General features: G+C 34.3%; 1 protein-coding gene across 1 annotated transcript in view; it reads left to right on the forward strand.

The window, feature by feature from the left end:
- LOC141461660 (uncharacterized) overlaps window positions 1-23,548 on the forward strand; it is an 88,761-nt gene that overhangs the window by 16,972 nt on the left and 48,241 nt on the right. The window contains exon 3 of the mRNA XM_074142871.1: window positions 1,942-2,270. Coding sequence (XP_073998972.1) covers window positions 1,942-2,270 — 329 coding nt within the window. The remainder of the gene's footprint in view (window positions 1-1,941; window positions 2,271-23,548) is intronic.

Raw genomic sequence — 23,548 nt, forward strand, 5'->3', positions numbered from 1 at the left:
TATATTAAGGGCAATCAAACCATGTTGGTATGCCCCATAGACAATATGGTGAACATATTTGCAGGATATATGTAATTTTACCAGTTTAGTGTTCTAGCGTGTATAATGCACATATCTACGATTAATATTGAAGGGGGAACTAAAGTAACCCCTATAAAAATGTCCCAAGGGAGTACAATGTACAGATCTATCACCTACACCAGTATTAAGGAGTAGGATCAAAATAATTAAAAAGAGAACAACACTTGATCTAAAATAATCGATTTATACTTCCCCGATCGATCACTTTTCGCGCTACCTTCTTGTGAGATGTACCTCACTGTCAAAGGTCTTATTCTAATTGATTCAACCATCTTAGCCGAGAACAACCTAATCTTTTTGCAATTCCTGACCTTATATTCATTATTTGGTAACCTCTCTCGTGACAATCGTTGGACGAGTCTAAGCCATCTTAATCTCAACTTTCTTTTGTATAGATTTAATCTGAACCTTCTAAAAGTTCTTTTAGTTAGTCATTTCCATTTCGTCAATCCGTATACTTACATTTAGTGTTCTATAACTTCCATAATAATTTTCTTTCCCGAATTCGGAGCATCTTCTCATTGTCCTTGGTGTGGTAAATCTGGTTACCAGTTAATTTTGTGTTATAGACGATTAAGTTAGCTTTTTGCTACAGATCGTTGAACTGAAAAACCTTCAGCGTTGCTTTACGTTAAAGCATTTAATACCAGCATTAGTCTGGCTTTTATATCTGCAGTAACATAATTATCAATAAAAACTAAGAAACCTAAAGCTCGAACATGCTTGAAAGATGTGAACTTTTAAACTGGACTTGATCCTTCTTTCCTAGTATTAGACCTTGATGATGGGTTTTGAAACTCAAGAGCCTAGGAAAAGCTCCCCCTAGAACAGATTTTTTCGTGCCAGTTATCAGTAGATCGTATTTTACTTAGGCCAGAACTGTTTCTTATGCTACATACAGCCCTCTACAGGCAGAGATTAATAAAATTATTGGTAGCGTCCCTTTGCTACCAAGCTTGCATTCACTTGCTTGATCCCAAGGGATCCCAAGAGCAGTCAGATCGTTCAGTGCTTCCTTTCTATTTACACCGTCAACCACTTGTGTCGATAGTCAAAATACGTTTCTAGTATAAATCTACACAGGTATTCTCCAAGACTTTTTCAGGACATACGTATCATCTGTCAGCGGTTAATCTATGTATCATTTCTTGTAGGGTGAACATAGGACTACCTTGTTCCGCTCGCTAAGCATCTTTTCGTCCTGCCTCAATTCCAAAATGCTCTGTTACTTGTACTCTTCTATGTTTCAGTAATTCTGCCTAGATTCTGTCCAGTTCCAGAAAATTCTGTATAATTTATTGTCGATATTTCTTCTTTAACTTCTTTTTTTTGGAAGTTATTCTAGAGTTCCATTCTTTTCCAGTGTGTCTCTGTAATTAGAATGGATTTCGGAGATTACATTTGGTTCTTCTGTGTGGTTGAAGTAATTAGCTGTCGGTTACTACCTATCAGGTTTCTTTTTCATCTTCTAATGTACTCGGAAGACACTGTGTTCTCCCATAATCTTATGTAACTTTTTTAATTCTTTATTATCTGTAACAATGGTAAGTCAAGAGTTGGTCTAATGTATACTGTGTGCAAAAATGCTTACCATCTAGTAAAATGGTCAATGTCAGTTCAAAGAACAGTCCTGCAGATTTTAAGGGACAGCTACAAGCACAGCTGAAATCAATACTATGTACAGATCAGCTATCTGTTAAAAGAGGAAGTTAAGCACGTCTGTAAAAGTGGCTAGCTTACTGTTCAATTGTATGCAATATCTACCAAACATTTTAGCGGAAACAATAAAACATGCCTCCAAAGTCTTGAAAAGAATTTATTTTGTCTCAATCTATTCAATAAATTATTGTTCTGTTTCAGATCAAATAGTAATCTAGCGGCTAGTAATAGTGCAAAACCTAGTAATTCGTTCAGTATAGAAAGTATAATGTCTTCGCGAGGTCCACCAACGGTGCGGACCATCGGTGCATCCTGTATCGAACCAACGCAATGTGCATTGGATGTTGCCGGCAATGTACAAGCAACTTGTTCCACACCGATTGCAACAACAATATGCAACAGTATTACAACCAATCCAGCTACTGTAGCAACACTATATGCAGCTGCATTGCATCGACTATTTCCAACGCCTGTGCATACGCCTCAATATCATCTACCTCTGAGTCATATAACGCCTAACTCCATTCTTGGTGAGTAAATAGTATATGATAGATCTTTTAGTTTAGGATGATCACTATTTATTGCAAAATTGGGTATAACTAAAATTAATGGAGTTTACTCTTAGACTTGACATTAAACTTGCAACTTGTATCCACAAGTTGCAACATCCGTTTTACAGTTAGCTTGCCCATCCCGAGACTAGGGGAAAGGCACAAAGGATAGAAACGTACACCTCAACAGTCCAGCCACCATAATGCACTCTTGAGAAAAATTAGAATTCTTGAGATTATATTGAAGTAATTTAAGAGGGATTCGTTTCGGATATACGTTTTGGTCAATTGGTCAAATGTTTCTAAGTGCTTCTTACAGTTCACTGTCCAGTGATATGTCCGAAGACCGACAGTGCACTTATAATAATAATTTATTGCTTATAAGTTCAAAACTTTCTGTAATTGAGTTGGCTAAACATAAATAAACTTCAATGTTCTACATGAAATGAATACAATGCAAAAAATAATAGAATATAAACATAAATACAAATAAAATAGTACATTTCCCCAAAACTGATTATTATTTCAATTTATTTTTTTAATTAATAAGTTCGATTGAAACACTTGACCTGCTTTTTTGACACTTATCCAAAGTTTGAGTAACAAAATGGTACAAATTCTGTAAATCTAATTTAATGCGTAAAGTCAAAATGGAAACTATTTCTAATGTAAATTCATTAAAATGTTGATACTACAGTAAAGGCACTCTATTAAGAAATGTTCTAACGTGTCAGCTTTAAACAATGAACAGGTAAAAACAGGAGTTTTCTGGCTTAAATTTAAATTTCCTCCCCATTGTGAACAGACTAGGAGATTTATAACTAACTTAGCTGTACAAATAATCTTGAAACAGCAATGTTCATCTTGACATTAAGAAAATGCTCCTCGATGCCTAAAGTACTTATGTTACTAACCTGAAGTAGAAGTTAAACCTGGAATTCAGAACATTATCTACATCTTTTACTTAAAAGGTTATTTTGAAATGCAATTTTAAAAATTGGTTAGATTTTTCTTTAGCAAAACTGCATCTTGACTGTTCCAAATATCTATGGCACCGATGCTGTACAGTTAAAGAGACATTGCACTTAAAATAGCTTTAGGGGCGCCAATAACCTGAGTTGCAGGCGTGCCTTAAATTTAAAAACAGAAAAAGTAATAATAAGTTGATCTCAGAGCATCTTACAGCTCACGGTCCGATGATGGACTGTAACGAGAGAACACTGTCCGTTAAACTGAAAGATCTAGCCGCCGATGACCTCAGATGTTGAATAAAAAAGGAGATGTTAAAACTAAAGGTGCAGAAGTAGTTGGACTGAAGGAATCCATTGCAAAATGAAGACTTCCAACATTCGTTCAAAGCAGGTCAATTTTGTTTCTTTTTAGACACCCCATTAAATGACATTCCGTAGAATGTTCAAAAAAGAAGACAGGAGGGAATATCTACAGATTACAGAGTAGCTTTGCGGCTAAAATAGTTACAGTTTTAAAAGCGACCCGTGGAACCATGAATTATATTTATGATACTGGAAAGCAAAAAAAAATTGAATAAAAGAACTTCCAGTGGCGAGAAAGAATGGTAGAATAATTGAGTTAAAAACGATAAGTACTTTTTTGGTACGTGTCTGAACGTGGCTGTAGATTAAGTTCCCACATGGTTTTAAGCTTGGGAAAGAACTGGACATCGACCACAGCCATATTGTGCCCACAGACCGGCAACCAACTGATTGAATAGTAAAGGAAAGGTAACTATGAATTCATAGATAGTCTATTAAACTATGAATACAGACTGAATAAAAAAAAAAATAATAGAATAATAGAAGTCATATTATTGGCCATCTTCTCAACTATCCGCACCAATGAACTTCCTGATATGCATTGCCAACCTTCACAGCTAGCCCATTTCATAACTCCTAAAATCCTTATTCTAAAAGAGATTTATTTTTTTGGATAAATAATAAGTAAAACTCACACGATCTTTCATTACTGCAACTTACGTAATTTTATTTGTTTACTTTAATAAAACTTGGAGTTTATACCAAATATCAGGACTGTCTTATTTTTTGCTTTTTATTTAACTTTGGCTAGTAAGTTAAAACAAAACGGGGAATGTCGTGAATTAATTATTATTTTTTCAAACTATACTAATATTTTAAATGTAAAGTATTCTTTTTTTTAACTTTTTGAGACCACTATTTAACACATGGGCTGAAAAGTCCCGGGCCTAACAAAGAAAACACGGTATTTTTTGGTTCAAAATTAGCTATATTCATCAACGTAATTTCCATCAAGAACAACGCAATCATTCCAGGGCCGCTCTAATATTTCAATACCACTTTTGTAGAACGATTTATCTTTTGCCTCAAAATAGGCCTCAGTTTCAGCGATAACCTCTTCATTCGAGCGAAATTTCTTACCGGCGAGCATTTTTTTTTTTTTTAGGTCTGCGAACAGCCAGTAGTCGCTGGGAGCCAAATCTGGCGAATACGGTGAATGTGGGGAGCAATTCGAAGTTTAATTCATGTAGTTATGCCATTGTTTTGATTGACTTGTGACTTGATTGACTTGCAAGCAAACGCGGCACCCACTTTGAACAGAGCTTTCTCATAGTCAAATGCTCATGCAATATAAAACCAACACGTTCTTTTGATATCTTTACGCAGCTAACTCACGCAACTTCACTTTTCGATCATTCAAAACGATTTTGTGGATTTTTTGTTTATGTTTTCTGGTGTTATCGCCTCATTTGGACGTCCACTGCGTTCTGCATCATCGGTGTCTCTACGACCACGTTTGATGTCAGCAAACCAACGTTTTATTGTTGTTTCTGATGGTGCAGAGTCCCCATAACACTTTTCAAGCCATTGCTTCGCTTGAACGGTATTTTTCCCCATCAAGAAGCAGTGTAAAATTGTTTTTGATCCATTGTCTTGAAAATAACAAAAGTAGCGTCACTCTTAGCGCAATAACTCACAAACTAATGAATAGAATATCATGAAATTTTAACAGCTGCCTTTTGAAGGTTAGTACTAACTGAAAAAGTGGTGAATGCAATAAAACTAGCGCCATCTATGTGTTAGGCCCGGGACTTTTCAGCCCATGTGATAAAACTATTTTTACATTTTTTTCCCAGTTTTAAACCTTACAATTGGTTACTTTGACATTATGTTCCACAACAAAAATATTCCACTCTAAAACATTTATTTTCTGATGAAATCATATTAAATTAGAACTCATAATTGGATAACTCCTAAAGACTTGAGATGTCCTCTTATGTTCAGCAATTTGAGAGCATTTTTTCCGCCTTATTTTCAGCCAATTCATGCCCTTTCATGTCTCTTTTTTGGACTTCAGACAACCCTGTAGGAGCTAACCTTCTCGACTAGTTTATTGTCAAATTTTTTGTTAGCAGGCAACCTGGTAGTACTATTTGCAATACTCAGTTTTATTTTTACTTTTTCTTAAACTTGTAAAGAGTGAAAAGATTATAGCTGCCTTAATCTCTAATGTTTCCTTCAATGTTAACCAGTTAAGCGTGTTTAACGTGTATACACGTCAAATCAAATCTCTATTGCGGTGCGTTCGACGTGTATACTCGTTGTCGAAAAATATAAAATTGTCATTTAACTATACGAGTAAAAACTCGAAATTTTAATAAAATACAATAAGAATATTATTTGGTGAGATGTTTCCTTTATCTTACCAATAGAACTGCCAAGTATTTTATACGGAGGTGGGAGTCAGCCAAATGATAAGTGGTTGGTACATGTTTGGTCTCCGCATTAGAGATTGGGGAATGACGCATACAAATAAAAGTTCTCAACCCTTGTGCAATGCCCGTTTTTACCTTTTAGATAGAGGTTCAGGACCTCACTACGAGCATGATTTCATTTTGCCCAGAATTTTAAAAGCTCTTTTCTTCCTTGTAAAAGCTCTTGCGCGTCCCTAGTTAACCGTGAAGCGGTGCAAGATTTTTGAATGAGCACAGAATGCTCTGGTAATCTCAAGCCCCCCCCCCAGAGAGATTGCAGAAAAAGTCGCTTGCAGTAACCTATTATGATGTTGTAAACTTTTGGGTTGTTTTGCCTTTGCGTTCGACGTGTATACACCTCATTGTTTGATTTTAATTCCGCACACTGTTTTGGGGATTTTTTAAAAACTAAATTCCACGCTTAACTGGTTAATACAAAAAAAATCATTGTTGCTAGTCAAACAAAGTCCATTGACTTAAAATGTAACAAATTACTCCAGTTAGAGTAACCAATTTAAATGAAACGTTAAAACAATTACCTAGATAATCAGTAAAAGTCGATCTACGCAGTCGTACTTTTGGAAGCCTTGATGTTGTTATTCTAATTTGCAGTTTTGATTGAAAATTCTCTTAAATGGCGACCAGGTTTTAGCACCGTACTAAACAGCACTTAACAGGTTTAGCTGAAATTCGCCTCCTCGCCAAGAACAAATATGGGTTATTTAATTAGTAAACAATTTAGAATAGCTATTGTATTGCACTACCATCGTTCGATGTATTCTCCGCCATGTTAAAAGGTGTAACAATTGGGACAAATTCTTTTAATTATTATCATCTTTTCCCTCATTGGAATTACAATACTTACAACTGGGTTTTAATGTAAGTATATTGTGAAAGAGTAATTTTATTCTTTCTGAGTCGTGTAATTTTTTGGCACGCTGACACCGTTAGTACAGTAAATGGTAGTTGGACGTTAAGCCCCGCCTGAAAAAATGGGCGATTACTTATTATTTTCTGAAATGTTCCCAATAATTTGATTTAAACTTTTTGTAAAAACTCCATCTTTTATAATTTAGTAGTAGTAGTAGTAGTAATCGCCTATTTTTTCAGGCAGGCTTAACGTCCAACTACCAAATTAGGTGTCGTGGACGGAGGCGACTAGCAAACATACTTTACTATAAATTTCTTTTATTAACCATTAAATAAAATCCAAGGTCTAAGTCCGGGAATCGAACCCAGTACCAAAATACGAGGGGGTACCCAAAAATAACCGGAATTGCGTTGCCGCGCATGGAGCTTATGTAGTACGCATTTCTGCCGCTAGACGTGTATAGCGCAATTCCTTGCCAGTTCAGTCCTGCCTGTGTTGTCTGCCTGGCTTGTTCTGTTCATCTGCAGTGATTGTTTTTACCAGCGCTGTTTTGTTCTTTTTTCGTTTTTTATGATGGCAAGTTTAAGTGAACAACGTGCAGCTCTGAAATTTTGTTTTCTACTCGGCAAAAATGCTGCTGAATGTGTTTTAATGTTGAAAACAGCTTACAAAGATGACGCTATGGGAAAAACTCAAGTATACGAGTGGTTTACTCGGCGACATGTCGATTGATGACAAACCTCGTTCGGGACGTCCATCAACTGCCCGAATCGACGAAAATGTTGAAAAAATTCGAGAGCTGGTGTTCACAGACCGTCGACAGACAATTGATCAACTGTCAGAGAGTAGTGGGTTATCTTGGAGCTCGGTTCAGCGAATTTTAACGGAAGATTTGGGGATGAAAAGGGTTGCTGCCAAGTTTGTTCCTCGAGTTCTGACTGACAATCAAAAAGAACATCGAGTTGAAACATGTCGTGCTTTGAAACAACAGCTTGAAACTGATCCAGACTTTCTGTCAAAGGTCATTACTGGTGATGAGTCATGGTGCTATGGTTATGACCCAGAAACAAAGCAACAGTCGAGCCAATGGAAGACGTCATCTTCACCCCGACCAAAAAAATGTCGTCAAGTCAAGTCAAACATCAAAACAATGCTGATTTGCTTTTTTGATGCCAAAGGCATAGTCCATTCAGAGTTTGTCCCCCCAGGTCAGACCGTCAATCAAACCTTGTATTTGGAAGTTTTGAAAAGATTGCGCAATAGTGTTCGCCAAAAAAGACCCGATTTGTGGCAAACAGGAGACTGGTTCTTCCACCACGACAATGCACCTGCACACACAGCCATCTCTGTTACACAGTTTTTGGCTAAAAATTGGCATGGTTCCGCTGCCCCACGCACCTTACTCGCCTGACCTGGCTCCGTGCGACTTTTTCTTATTTCCACGCATGAAAAAGGGCAAGAAAGGTCACCGATTTGACAACATTGAAGAGGTCAAGAAAAAAACGAAGAAGGAGCTGTCAGCCATTTCTAAAGATGACTACAAAAAATGTTTCGAACAGTGGAAGCACCGGTGGGACAAATGTATTAGTTGTAATGGAGAGTATTTTGAAGGGGATAAGGTTGTTCTGTAAAAAAGTTGTAAATAAATAGCTTTTAAAAAATAATTCCGGTTTTTTTTGGGTACCCCCTCGTATATGTAGCAAATGCCTACTAAATAGGATAACTTAAGAGTATCCTCCCTATTCTGTCGTCTTTTAAAATGAAATTCTTTTCTTAAAAATGAATTTTAGAATAGGTTCTAGGACGTCACACTCATTTTGAATGTACCGTTTTATTATTGTAAACGTGTATTAAAACTAATTACTTACATTTGATAAAAAGTCTAAGTTAAAAAAAATAAAAAATTAATAGATCATTAAAAAAGAAAAGTGAAGCTTACACCAAATGTAAACTACCAGTGCCAACTATATATGCTTTTATGCTTAAATTTAAACCCTAAATAATACTCTACAAAAATAAACCATTTTACTCATCCCCCACCATCAAGTGAATTATTGAAAGTTTTTTTTTTTGAATTAAAGGGCGCTGCCAAACAGAGTTTATAATATGACGTAGCGATTACAGAGGTAATTGCTTTTGTAACGATATCAGATTCAAAGCTTGTATAAATACTGACTGTAGCACGCGATCTTAAAAATATACACGAAACGAACATTAGATCGCGTTTTGTTGAAATAAACCTTGTAAAACCACCTTTTTTAACTCAATAATATTTATTTAAACTAATTTTTAGTTTACATTAATTAGGTTAGTACAAACAGTGTAATTAGATTTGAAAATTGTAAACTTAAATCAAAATGGATTTAGTAAAAAATAAAAATGTCAGTTTTGGTTGAAATTTTACAGTTTATTGAAAAAAATTACTACTGCGAAATTCTCTTACAAAAGAAATCTCAAACTTCTTCTAAACGTTAATAATTTTCATGAACTGTGAATATTTAAAAAAAAAAATTAATTCTTACATCGTGCATTTTGAATACTGGATTCCAACGCGAAGATCCCGGGTTCGAATCCAGCAGCTAGCCTTTTAGATTTTCTCTTCCTTGCAGCTTCTTGTATCACTGTACGCTGATGAACAGTGTTTTCATAGACGAGTGAACACTGTCCTGAGGCCGGCAGGGCATAGAAATAGCTCTGGGCGTAAATAACCTCAGATATTCATGCGCCCTAAATTCAATAATAATTTGTATCTTAAACTGATATCACACCTTTCAGCAGGGGTGTCAAACTCGGAGGCCCGCGGAGTAATTTCTTGTGGCCCCACGATGTACTCTGAAATAAAATGAAAATAGAAAAAAGTTTTCTATGAAGGAAATAGCGCTTACGGGAGGATCGAGGCAATATTATCGTACACACAATTCCTAGTTTCCGTTTAACTACTGAAGACGAGTATACACGTGGCCCCAGGGCCTTTCCTGGGAGCCTTTGGGCTTGAATAAACAAGCTGGACTTAGTTCCAAGCGACTTTTTGGAAGCCATATGTCCTGCCACATGCAGAATTGCAGAATGATTTGGTTTTAAAAGACGGAAGTAGGAATTCCCAAAATATATTCTTATTTAGGTGAGAAATATCCCAAAATGTTTTGGTGTACAATTTTTTTTTTTTTTTTTTTTTTGGCGCATCGACTGCTGAGGTCATTAGCGCCCCTAATCATTTTAATCTTCTCTCATCTTCACAAATTTTGTTATTATTTTTGGAGTACATCCTTGTGTGAGCAACTATTTCCGTCTATAAAATTAAATAGAACGGGTCTACAGATCAAGATTGACTGGATAAACAGATATCTGCCTTACCTGAAGATTGCCTGTTCTCAGTCTCTGAATCCAGAGATTGGTAAACTAGGAAAAAATTTTGTAAATATGTTGTGACCCGCATGAATCTTGCCTGTTGTTGCACCAAGTGGCCCCGTGGTTTAACTGAGTTTGACACCCCTGCCTTATAGGAATCCGTTTCCTAGCATTATATTTCTTGCCAAAATGATCTGAAGCAAAGTGATCTGTGTGCATGAAATGTAATTCTACGAATTTTACAAAAAAAAAAAAAATCCAAAGAGTCCATGTTGATGAAAAGCTCAAAACAATAAAACATCCATTGAGAAGATTGGTACTACCAGATTGGAATGTTGTTTCGAAACTCAGTAGAAAATTTTGGGCAATATACAATATATTTAACTCTCCTTAAGGGAAGAAAAAAGTAAATACTTTAGAGGGGGAATTTGTACACCCCATTTTCCCTCAGAAGTTTTGTAATTACTGTACAAAGAGTTGTTTTAGAGAAATCGAAACCGAAAAATCGTTTTAATAATGTGGCACTTCGGGAAAGTTGATATTCTTCAAATTCGACAAATTTAATTTTAATTTTTTTAAAATTCGTATTACTAAATCGATATAGAGAAATGATGCTTCAGAGGAAAGCCTAACCCACCCAGTGGTGCCTTCAGTTGAATTTTTCTATGAATATGTTTCAAAGAAATGTTACACTTCTACATGTATCTACGAGGGTCGTTTAAAAAGTCCGTGCAAAAATAAAAACTACTTAATTTTTTGGGGTAAACCTTTTTTATTTTTCAACATAGTCTCCTTTTAGGCTTATACACTTCGTCCAACGCTGCTCTAGTTTGTTGATCCCTTCCGAATAATAGGATTTGTCCAAGTCTGAAAAATAGCCATTCGTTTCTGCAATCACCTCCTCGTTTGAATAAAAATCTTTTTCCCGCCAGCCATTTCTTCATATTGGGGAACAAATAGTAGTCCGAGGGAGCCAAGTCTGGAGAATAGGGAGGATATGAAACGAGTTGGAACCCTATTTCCATTAATTTTGCGACCACAACTGCTGAGGTGTGAGCTGGTGCGTTGTCGTGATGGAAAAGGACTTTTTTGTGGGCCAATCGTGGGCGTTTTTCTTGCAGCTCGGTTTTCAAACGGTCCAATAACGTTGAATAATATGCACCTGTAATAGTTTTACCCTTTTCCAGATAGTCGATGAGGATTACTCCTTGCGAATCCCAAAAGACAGTCGCCATAATCTTTCCGGCCGAAGGAACGGTCTTCGCCTTTTTGGTCACTCCAAAAATTTTGAAACCACTTATAAACTGTTCTAATCGAAGGTGCAGAGTCACCATAATGTTTATCAAGCTTCTCTTTAGTCTCCTGAAGCGTTTTGCCTTTCATAAAGTAGTGTTTAATCAACACACGAAATTCTTTTTCGTCCATTTTTTGAAAATCACTCGACTTCCTCGATTCAAACGAATGCCAAACACAAAGAAATAGACCGATCTGGCTGAAACTTGGTGTGTGTTCTTCCAAGAGATGCTACTAACTAAACATAACCTCGATACGCGCCAGTAGTGCTATCTCTCTGACTTTGCACAGACTTTTCAAACGACCCTCGTATAATTTACTGCACCAAATGAAAATCGTAGAAGATATTTTTGAAAAATCTCAGGAAACTGAACAAATCGATTCAGTAAAGAAGTATTTCCGATAAATAGAGTTTAATCAAAAACTTACTGTCGCATTGGCATTTAGAAGAAATATCAAACTTCCTTCTGCGAGTTCTCATTGTTTGATTTATGGTACCCAAATTTTTGATTCATTAACTCATAAAACTGGTGTGAACACTTTCTTGAGTTGACTTCAATATTATAAAATTCATTTCTTTTATTAAATAATGGGTTGGGGAAAAAGAAATCCATTATTTTTGCGTGAAATGTGAAATTCAAAACTTTATTTAAGATGTTTGGGATTGTCCGATTTGGGTCAAATATGCACCGTTTTGTTGTATAATTTGTTGCCATTTTAAAGGTAGCTTCATAATGCCTCTCTCATAGAAGTCTTGGTCCTTATTGGCGAAAAACTCTAGTAATCGATTTTCACAATCTTCTCTTGATCCCAATTTCTTATCACTCAGGAAGTTTTGCAAATGCGAGAAAAAGGTGGTAATCGCTTGGTGCCAGGTCCGGACTATATGGTGGATGCATTAAAACTTCCCAACCAAGCTCCCGGAGTTTCTAGCGAATCACTACAGACGTGTGTGGCCTTGCGTTGTCCCGATGGAATACAACACCTCTTCTGTTGGCCAATTCTGGCCGTTTCTGGCCAATCGCTAGCTTCAAACGGTCCAGTTGTTGGCAGTAAAGATCTGAATTTAGTGTTTGGCCATACGGAAGCAACTCATAATAAATGATTCCTTTCAAGTCCCACCAAATACACGGCCAGAACCTTCCTGGCCGTTAGTCCTGGTTTAGCCACCGTTTGAGCTGCTTCACCACGCTTTGACCACGATCGTTTTCGCACAATATTGTCGTATGTGACCCATTTTTCATCCTCAGTCACCATCCGTTTAAGAAATGGGTCGATTTCATTCCGTTTGGCCAGAAATTCGATCCATCATGTTTTTTGGTGTTAATTGGTGTGGCACCTATATGTACGCATGTATTATCGGAAGCCTGACGTCATAGCTCCTCCAGTTAGTAATCAATATTTCCCTAAGTATAAGTTTCAAAGCAAAGTCATGGGCTTTCATGTACATTTTAGGTGATAGAATCGTAAAATATACTGAAACAGCACACTTTCTTTTAAACCTTTCTAAGAACCTCCGCTTTAAATAAAGTTTTTATGAAGAGTGTATCAATTATAAGCAATAGTAATTTTAAAATAAAATCAGTAGAACCCAAAAATGTTAAAAAAATGAATAGAATATTTGTTAAAATGAGTATCTATTCCGATTGTCAAATTTACTTAAAATTGGGAATTATACTTGTTTATTCAAAATGGTTGGTTTAGTCGAAAAGCATGATCCCTCATCATTCCCTTAAAATTTAAAACTCTTTCGTTTGGAATAAGCAGATTTGTTGTAGGATAAAGGATAGAAAAGTTACGGCCGTTTTTATGTTATATCAATTCAAACTGTCCGGTAGGGCAGTTGGTATAAGGGTTGATCGTCAAAAACTGCATGAAAAAGCTGTAACGTTGAAAAACACCCAAATTTGACAATATTTGTTTTTCTTTTTCTATAAAAGATAAAATTCCCAAATTTTCTTTATAGTATTGGGCAAATCCTCCTTTATAACTGTAAATTTTTTGCAACAACCCAGATCTTAACTTAAATTTTTTTTTTTTTAATTATTTAAGGCGCGTCATCATCCTTCCTAGGAGCTTTTTTCAGTGCACTGACGGCCTCCGGACAGTGTCCTCTCGTTACAGACTACACAGTTACAGTGAGCTGTAAGAAGCTCCTGGGAAGAGAAAATCTAAGGGGCCAGCAGCTGGATTCGAACCCAGGACCTCCGCGTGGAAGTCCAGTATGCTAACCGCATAGCTAATCCCTTCCGAAATTTAAATATTTAATTACTTAATTTATTTATGTTATCTCTTCTTAAAATTGAACTAGCCAAAATGTTTCACAAATTGACTACTCTTCTTCCTCGTATTTTGTATGTTACTTAGGCATTACATATAAAGCCTAAATAATAACCCACTTTTATATTTAATTTTAAAGAGATAATGGACGTAGTAACTAGCAATTTAAGCAATTTATTGCTTTTAAAAAAATAACTATACATTAAATAATCTGTCATACATTGCACGCTACATACATCAAGGTCTATTACGAACATTTATTTGAAACATTTTTTAGCAAAACTTCTTGAGATTTCGTTGAATTTTTTTCCATAAAGGGGGGAAAAAAATAAAAACATTAATAGTTTTAAGATTATGGTGAAGTTTAGCTGCCTATTTACAGTATATTGCACTATTCGAAGTACTGTTGTATTTCGTATGAATGTTGAAAAAGATGATTTTGAATAATGTCGGTTCACCGATGTTTCAAAATAGATATTGTAGAACTTTTTATGCTCAAAAATAGTGAAATCAAATAGTAAGCTTGAAGAAGTAAGTTTTTGAAATCATTTTACAAGTTTTTGAGATTATAATTTTTTTTCACTGAATGTTTAATTTTTAAAACAAAGACCCACAAATGAGTAAATAAATATTTATTGACCTTTAGGAATCGTATTTCCTCACTCATATTTGGATGCCAATTTTATTCTAAACCCTTTATCAAATGTTCAAATAACATTACTTGATGCTGTTCTTCGTCTATCTATAAATTGTTTAATAAGACGGGTAATGCAAATGTTAGTGATTATTAAGGCGATTTAACAACATGAAAAATGTCAAAGCTTAGTTCATGAATTATTTATTTTCTATTTTAATTTAATTAATAAAATAGTTCCAAGTAGGGTTTTATTAAAAACCAAAAAAAATCCATATGGTCTTGAAGCTCAATAAATGCGCAACTTTTTCTGAAATTATGTGACTCCTTGATTCATTAATCATTGAAAAAAATGCAGTTGAAAATTTAAACAAAAATCATTGAGAGCGAATTTTTTAGACATTAAAGTAAAAATTTCATTGTTTATAAGAAACGTTTTGAGGCTCTTTATTAAGCAAATTTATAGGAAATTTAATGCTCTTTCTTTTGGAATAAGCAGATTTGTTGTAGGATAAAGGATAGAAAAGTTACGGCCGTTTTTATGGTGAAAAACGCGAATATCGACGGAAAAGTTAAAAATGCAAATATCTTGGACACTATTGAGAATCAGGCCAAAGTGAATAGAATATTTTTTGTTGCATTTGAGCTGCTGAATCACCTCCCCAAGTTTCGACCTCTTCTCCGTGTTCACCCTGTATATCTGTTTCTTCAATTTTTCGGTATTTGGCTTTTAGGTTAATTTTTTCAAACCAGTTTCATATGACTGACATAGTTAGGGCGACCATAAGTCGTTTATTTAAGAGAACAGTCCTTTATTTCACTGCCCTGACCTCTAACTTCATTTATTTTCCTGAAATAGGCCTTTTTGTCCTTTATTTTGTAAAGTCGTCGCAAAATTGTACAAAAAAATACGAATATTTTCATTGGTGAATAAGTATGTGGACGAATAAAAACCCTCCAATTAAAGGTAAGCACATTAGAAGCATGTATTTCCGTCAAATACAACTTTCAAGTGAACTGTATAGAATTTTAAGACTTTTTAAGGCGTGAATCGGCGCTATTAACACTGCATTGCCAATGCTCGAACTTACTTCAGTTATTGCCAATGCGGAGTCATATTGACTCCATAATTTATTTTTATCTTTTTTTTAATTGATTTCAATTTTAATAATAAAATTTGCATTAAAGGATGAGAAAGAATAGGAATTAAGAACGAAAAACCAAAATTTTGTCCACAAATCGGCTTTAACATTTCACGCAGAAGGAATTAACTTCAACTTAGGTTCGCAGTAATTTCAGTATTTTCTAGAACCCAAACTGGACTGGCTGCCTTCTGATCAGGGACATTTTCATTTTTTTTGATTACATTCACTATTTTTTCAATTACTGTGCTCTGTTGACACGGATCGGAATTTACCCAATTCGCTGCAAGTTTTTGCTGCAATTCGGACAGAAAATCAATTCTAGAAAGAGGCTTTTTGTTTTGTGCCTTGATACTTTCTATGAAAATTATGTAAATTTAATGCAAATAAGCATTTAGGCAATAGTCTGAAGTCAAGATAATAACAGAAAATCTACTTAACATATATTACCAACCAGGAGTCGAAATGACTCCGATATATTCACGTGTATGCCAATCTGGAGTCAAAATGACTCTTATGATTCAAGTAAACTAATCTGCAAAAAGGAAACTAAGAATTCCATGGTCTTCAGCTCCGTAACTATCGAATGGTGAGAGAGTGGGGATAGCATATCTAAGAGCATTTCGGGATTGCTATGAGATGACTTCGGATTGGCAATGTAGTGTTAAAACTAAATAATTCTACAGTAAAGTATCCAAATTAATGTTATTTAAATTTTTTACAATATGAGTGTATGTGTAATAATTAAGATTGTTTAAAATTTTAATGTATGCTTTGTTGTATTGCACTATTTTCGTAATCAATGTTGTCGACTTATGAATTCCTTTAATTTCCTCAAAAAATTTAGTCACCATAACATAGTGGCCCTTATCCAACCGGAACAATCTTTGATAATCAAAATAACTTAAAATGGAAAAATCTGAACTATTTGAATAAAGATGAATAAAAGAATATATATATACGTGTATATAAAAATTGGGCCAAACGCCGTATAGAAAAGTTATTTGAACCTTTAGAAGATTATAGAATGCTAAATTAAGTTAGTGAAAGAAGTGGGTAATTGCAGATTTCCGTTTTATTTTTAAGCAGGTGCAGACGTAAGATCTTTTTTGGGATAATAATAATTCTCTTGTATTCTAGAAAATGATACTTCCGTGTGTTTTAGTTTGCATTTTACCTTTTAAGTAAAATGAGGGGTGTAAGCATGAATTGTAAGTTGATATCGCGTGGGCCCAGTTTTAAGCTAGAAAAACGGAAGGATTATTATCAGAATTGGCCCCTCTCCAAAAACAGGAGAGAGATTGGTCAAGTATACGAATTGGTTATCTGTCTCAAGAGGATAGCGTGCTAAAGATACTAGGCCTTCTCTTGTTATCCCATTCCCCCAAACTCCTATCCCTAACTATCTCCAACAAGGGGAGATAATCTCTCTCCCCCCCTCGTCCGCCATCTTTACACGTTAAATACATACACAGACACAAACAGAGCTAATTCAAAAGCAATTACATTAGCCTTTTATAACAAGACACTTCAGAAAAGGGAGGCAGTCAAATCAATTTCATTCTTCTACCATACACATATGTTTTATTAGTGCTATTTAGTAAAAATGTAGCTCACATTACTTGATTAATTCCTACGTGAAATCTGAATGTATTATAATTATAGCTAAATAAATTTATCATTTTATAATTTTAGCTCATATCTTGATTCAACTCTATCGCAAAACTGTACAAATTTCAAATTTTAACTAATGCAATTTTCTATTACGGATATTCTGTGGTATTCCTAGATCAGACTATCCCTTACACTAATTGTGAATGCGTGAAGCTGCATTAATTTAGACGACATCTTTAGTTAGCGTTAACTCTAAATAGAAACTGTATAGAACTAAAATTGTAGCTAATTGAATATGTTGCTAATTGAATAGTTTTTCTTGGTAAAACTAATTTTTAAATAAGATTAGAGACTTTTAAATTGTAAACCGAATGAGTGAAGCTGTCCATCTTTTATTACATATCTCGATAAGCATCATATCTGTGGGCTAAAACATGAACTCTAGTTTTTGCTATTACTATTGGAATTGATATTTCTAGTTTAGTCCGATAGTAATGAAAAAAAACAAACTATTTTTTAATAAATAAGGCTGATTATTGATTGATTTAAATAAAAGATTTGTTTAAAATTTTAAATTCTTCCAGAGCCATGATCAGCTTTAATTAAATTTAAAAGAACACTTTAATAAATTATAAATGCATTTTTCCATGGCCTAGAGCAAATTCTTAAAGTAACTATTTTTTGGTCTTAAGTTAAGTATTATAACGATAAACATTTAGAGACATATACAGCTTGTCCATATCGTATAACGCAGCTAATGCTGCCCGCTAGATTGCTAACAGTTTTGTCTTCAGGTTCTTCCTATTTAGACAGGCTCTATACACGTATATCAAAAAGGCTTTACATTAAATATGGGCAACTAATTAAGTAGAATTTACAAATAACTCGGCTTTTAATTAGTATAATTATTAAGTCTAGGCTAATATTTGTGCAGCTTCACTCTCCAATTAAATTCCTTAGTTAATTTCTCTTGCACTGTCAGTTAGATATTCAGATTACAGTTACTGTAATCGTTCAGATATTCTAGTTTAACCGTTTTGTGATCTTATGAGTGTTACAAGTTGGTTTTTTACGTTTTGGTTTGTAAATCTGTGACATGTATCTGGTTATATAAGGAACATTTCTGTATAATGATCATAAAGTATAGTTCATTAGAACATGTTGAGAGATGCCTCACTATAAGGAAATTCAATTCAAGTAGAGAAAACTAAAAAAATGAAAAGAAAACAATTCATTCCTCTGAGAGATATCAACATGAAACTATTTTTTGGGAAATGAGGTGTAAATCTTCCTTCAAAAGAGAGATTACGAATCTCTCTTTTACCATCTTTTAGTTTTATTTTTACTTTGAGTGAAGAAAGTGGGCCATATTTTTACTTTATTTCATAAATTTTCATTTTCAATTGAAGCAAACATATCCTGTATTACATAAATATCTATTAGATCTGCGTTATTGCTAAACAAAAATCACAGACATAAACATTTGGTTAAACCATTGTTAAAAGATAGAAGTCATTCTGATTTTAAAAGCTAATTATACTTTTCAATCTTCTATTGGTCAAAGTATAATTGATTTAATTATTGCCAATCATGACGCTGCAGTTAATCCTGATTATAATATGATAATTGAGTGTTAAAACTGATTTAGCTGATCGTCTATTCTATAAAAAAATAACTATAATTAATAAGGGACGATTCTAAAGTTGAATTTTTCCAATAAAGAACTGAATACATATCCTTTGTTTAACCTTTTGATTCTAATAAATGTGCATATTGTTTAAACGAAAATGGAACTATATTTCAGGTAGTAACTGAGGAGCGTCAAATACTCGAAAGAGTTCTTTCCTAAAAATGATAATTCTAAAATACATTTAATTAATAATAAAAACATGGTTTAGTGATCTATGTAGATGAAAAAAAATGGCTGACATCAAATAATTAATTCTTGCAATTTTTTCAGAAACAATCAAAGCTAAAAGTTATTATTATTATTGTGTTCTTTTTAAAGGTGCTCAACATCTAAGGTCCTTCGCACCTGACAATGTTGCTGTAAGACACTACACTAGCTCATTCTAGACTAAAACTATCATTCTAACAAAAAACACTCATGCATATAAATACATTCATCCAAATAAATACAATCACACACATTAAATCTAATCGCGATTTGTGATGGAGTACTTGATATTCCTCGCATCACATTAATAACCTAATCTAAGATAAAAACATATTTACATACTTTCATAATTAGAGACTAGCATAGTGTCATATGAGACTATATAAATCTATATCTTTAAGGTATTGCAAGGCTTTCCTTGCATTGTCTTCATTATCGTCCAGGATCTCTTTCATGCTATTACCCATGTTTAACTTCCGCCTAGCCCATGTATATCTGGTACATTCTACGAAAATATGATGGACGGATAGTATTACATTGCAGGTTCCACATATGGGTTGCTGCTCACCTCTAAAGATATAGCCATGGGTTAACATCGTATGGCCTATTCTTAGTCTTGCAAGTATGACTTCTTCGTGGCGGGACTGTCTACTTGAAGTCATCCATTTCAATGGTGTGGATTTAATATTTCTCAGCTTATTCATTAATGGAAGTGTTTCCCATTCCCGTTTCCATAGCAATAAGGCTTGGGTGCGCAGATAAGCCCTCCAATCCAACGGCAGAACATTTTCCTTTGGGTTACTTATTAAGGCTGCATTCCTAGCGGCCTTGTCGGCGATTTCATTGAATTTAATCCCTGAATGTCCGGGAGTCCATAGGAAAACGACTGTTTTTCCAATTTCAGCACAAAGATGCAGACGTTTATGCACGGTCTGGATGAGTAGGTTGTCTGTATCCAACTTACATATCGCATCCAGAGAGTTTCGAGAATCTGAACAAATTAGAAATTTTCTCTCAGTGGAATCTATTATGTGTTCTGAAGCTTTGAAAATCGCAAAAAGTTCCGCTGTGAAGATACTAGAAATATTGTTCAGTGACCAGCTGTAACTCCTTCCATCTATCACCCAGGCCGATCCCACTCCAGTAGCCGTTTTAGAGCCGTCAGTGAAAATTTGCTTATAATTCACATACTTATTTCTCGTCCTTTCTAGGAACTTATTTCTATAAACGTAAGGAGGCGTATTACTCTTTATATACTTACTAAGAGTATAATCTGTTAGAGGCCTATTGAGTACCCAACGTTCGATCTGGCAAGCCTCCGAGTGTACTGTTATAGGAATCTCGATATTATTTTCGGTACAGAGGCTAAAAGTTACACACCGCGTAAGATAAAATTGTGGGGAAAAAATGGACTGAATATTGTAATTATCTAAATCAGCGTTTCCCAACCTTTTTTGGCTCGCGTACCACTTGGTAGTACATCATGCTAAATTGTACCACATCGTAGAAATGATTGTATTTCGTAAAATTTGTTATTTCGATTGTGTTATTTTACTATTACTATCTCTATTTTGTATAGAGATACAATGTATCTATTACAAAGGAGTTCCAAGTTCATGTTCACTTTATATAAACTTTGTAAAGTGTAAGATCTTAGTTTTAAAACTTTTTTGTAAATAATTAAAAATTACGTACATATTTTTCTCTTCAAAATTATTAATTAATTTACAAAGTTCTTCTTTAGGATTATTATATTTGTGCCCAAATCTTCTAAATTAATTTCTTTTAAGCATTCAATGACCCGTAAGTACCAATTAAATTTAATGTTGCTTGGATAGAGCTTCCTCATTACAATCAGTCTCTTTAAGCAGATCTTTACATAGTTCTGTCACATGATGAATTCTATTAAATTTTCATCTTTTATCGATAATGATGTAGCTTTTCATAAATTTTCTTTATAGAAGGTGGTTTGAAATTAAATTATCATTTGTGTTTTCGGGTTTTGGGAAAATACTCCATGAAAGACAATTTTAATCCTATTAAATGTGCTATTATATTTTCTCGTTTATCTTGAGACAGACAAACCTTATTGCTGTACATATTAATAACTTTATTGTATAATATTATTAATTAAAATAATTTTTATGTCCGCCATTATTGATTATTCTTCGTGTACCACCAACCAGCAACCCGCGTACCACACGTTGGGAAACGCTGCTCTAAATTGTCCCATCCTATGTTAATGGTTAAAAAAGTAAACTTCAAAATAGTTGATAAATCGATTGTGTAAAGTTCGATGGTGGCACATTTTTTTTTGCAATTTTCGTACGCCGTTCAATTTTGATAATTTCTTGTAGTCCGGACAAGTTGCCTTCATCACATATTTTGGGAACTACACTGATGCTGAACATGGACAATTTTTCCCTGTACTTAATAGTGTGAGAAAGCTTTCAATCAAAGAATCTGCAGAATAATTATTTTCTAACTAGCGAACCTTGCGAAATGAATATCTAAATAATTTCGACCAAAACTAATAATATACACGTTGGATATTAGACATTAAGTGTGTAACTGCTACCTCTGGGTAGCTGATAAAATCAAAATTTATTGTAACATGGCCACTTATGCACTTTTTTTTCTGCAATAATATCGATAGAGACTTCAAAAAACATAAAACAAAAATTCATCTAATACTGGGATTCAACCAATCAATTTCCATATTCAATGTAAATGGCAGTACTAATAGAAAGTCGTATTTATGTGTTAATTGCATAAGTGTCGGCATATATCAAACAATAACCTGGACATTTGCATATTCCAGAATATTGTTCTAGTGTTATGTCCGTGTCCATGTGTATGTATGTGATAGTTTGAAATTGGGCAACATCGGTTATTCGTGTGACGGTACATTAGATCACGTCTCCCTAAACTCTTCTCTAGGCGCATGTATAATATATGAACTCCTACGACATTGTTAGAACAAAAACTGCCATTTCAATTTTAAATAAAATGTCATCAACGACATTAAAAAAAAAAGACACGATGGAGTGTGTAAAATAAAATAATAATAATAATAAATAAGTAAACTAAAAGTGTTGCAAAGACTTTAAAATTTCGTCTTTTTGATGTTTAAAAATAAGTTCTTTTTTAATAGTTGATTAATTTTTAAACAGAAGTTTTTCAGGCGACCATTTGTTTCGAAGTGCGAACAACTTTTGTTGGATTTGGTTCATCTTGAAACACCCATACAGTCGACTGCTGTTTAGTTTCCGGCTCCATGATTCGTCACCTGTTCCAATCTTATACACGTCTTTTGAAGCACCGCCATTGTATGTTATTTCTTAAGCATTTGTTTGCACCAATCGAAACGAGTATCTTTTTGAGATTTTGTCAGATTATGTAGGATCCAACGAGAACAAACCTTTTTCACGGCTAAATGATCATGCAATATTTTATATGAAATTAATAAAATGATACAATATAATAATGCAAACATAAATACAAATAAAATAGTATATGGTTGTTTAGTGTATGGCGGTCTTTCTGGTGATATTGAAGCTAAGCTTAAGCGCCTCATGAACTGCTTCATAAGATTTATTTTCAGCATTTCCAGAGACTCTCGCATTTCGCACTGCTACGATGAGTTGAAGTGGCTTTTTCCTGTCTATCGCCGCCAATATTTTTTGGCTTCTTTCCTTTTTCAAGTCATCCAGTCTCAAAGGCCTTCCTATATTTTTCAACTCTTTAAGTTTAAATCCTCCATCCATTCCCGTAACACTAGATCTCGCTCATCTGATCTCTATATTCCCTCTCACCGTACCTCATCCTTTGACAAGTCCTTCCTAATACGTGCTACCTCTCTCTGGAACGCCTTGCCTTCATCTGTCCGCCATGCTCCTACCCTATCCATCTTTAAATCCCGTCTATTCAGTTATCTCCTTTCTATTCAGCTTCCTCCGAAATTCTAATTGTTTTAATTTATTTCCTTAATTTCTGCTGTTTTATTATTTTATTTTTCCTTTCATTTTCACTTATTATATTTTAACTTTTGTAAATACTTATTTATTTATTTAATTTCTGTATAATCACAGGCCAAACTATTAAGGCCTCTATTTGTTCCTGTATTTATTCTTAGGGGACAATTGTCCCAGAATAATCAATTTCTTTTCTATTTCTATTCTATTCTATATTTTCCCTAAAAATAATTATTATTTCAATTTAATTTCTTAATTAATACATTCGATAAGAAGAAAAAGCATTCAAAATAGGAAATCCTCATTACTTTAGGGACGAAAAGTGAATTTTCCATCCTTTACATTCTGTTTCCAGGCCAAAGGTGGTTCGTACAAGTGTGGTTGGCTAGTTTTGGAACTACCAGTAAAGAAAAAAGGTTTATACAAAAAGGAATCTAAGTATATTTTAGCCAAGAA

Source organism: Rhodnius prolixus, unplaced genomic scaffold (assembly GCF_049639745.1).
Source record: "Rhodnius prolixus isolate KJV_2025 unplaced genomic scaffold, Rpr scaffold_12, whole genome shotgun sequence".
Taxonomy (NCBI): Eukaryota; Metazoa; Arthropoda; class Insecta; order Hemiptera; family Reduviidae; genus Rhodnius; species Rhodnius prolixus.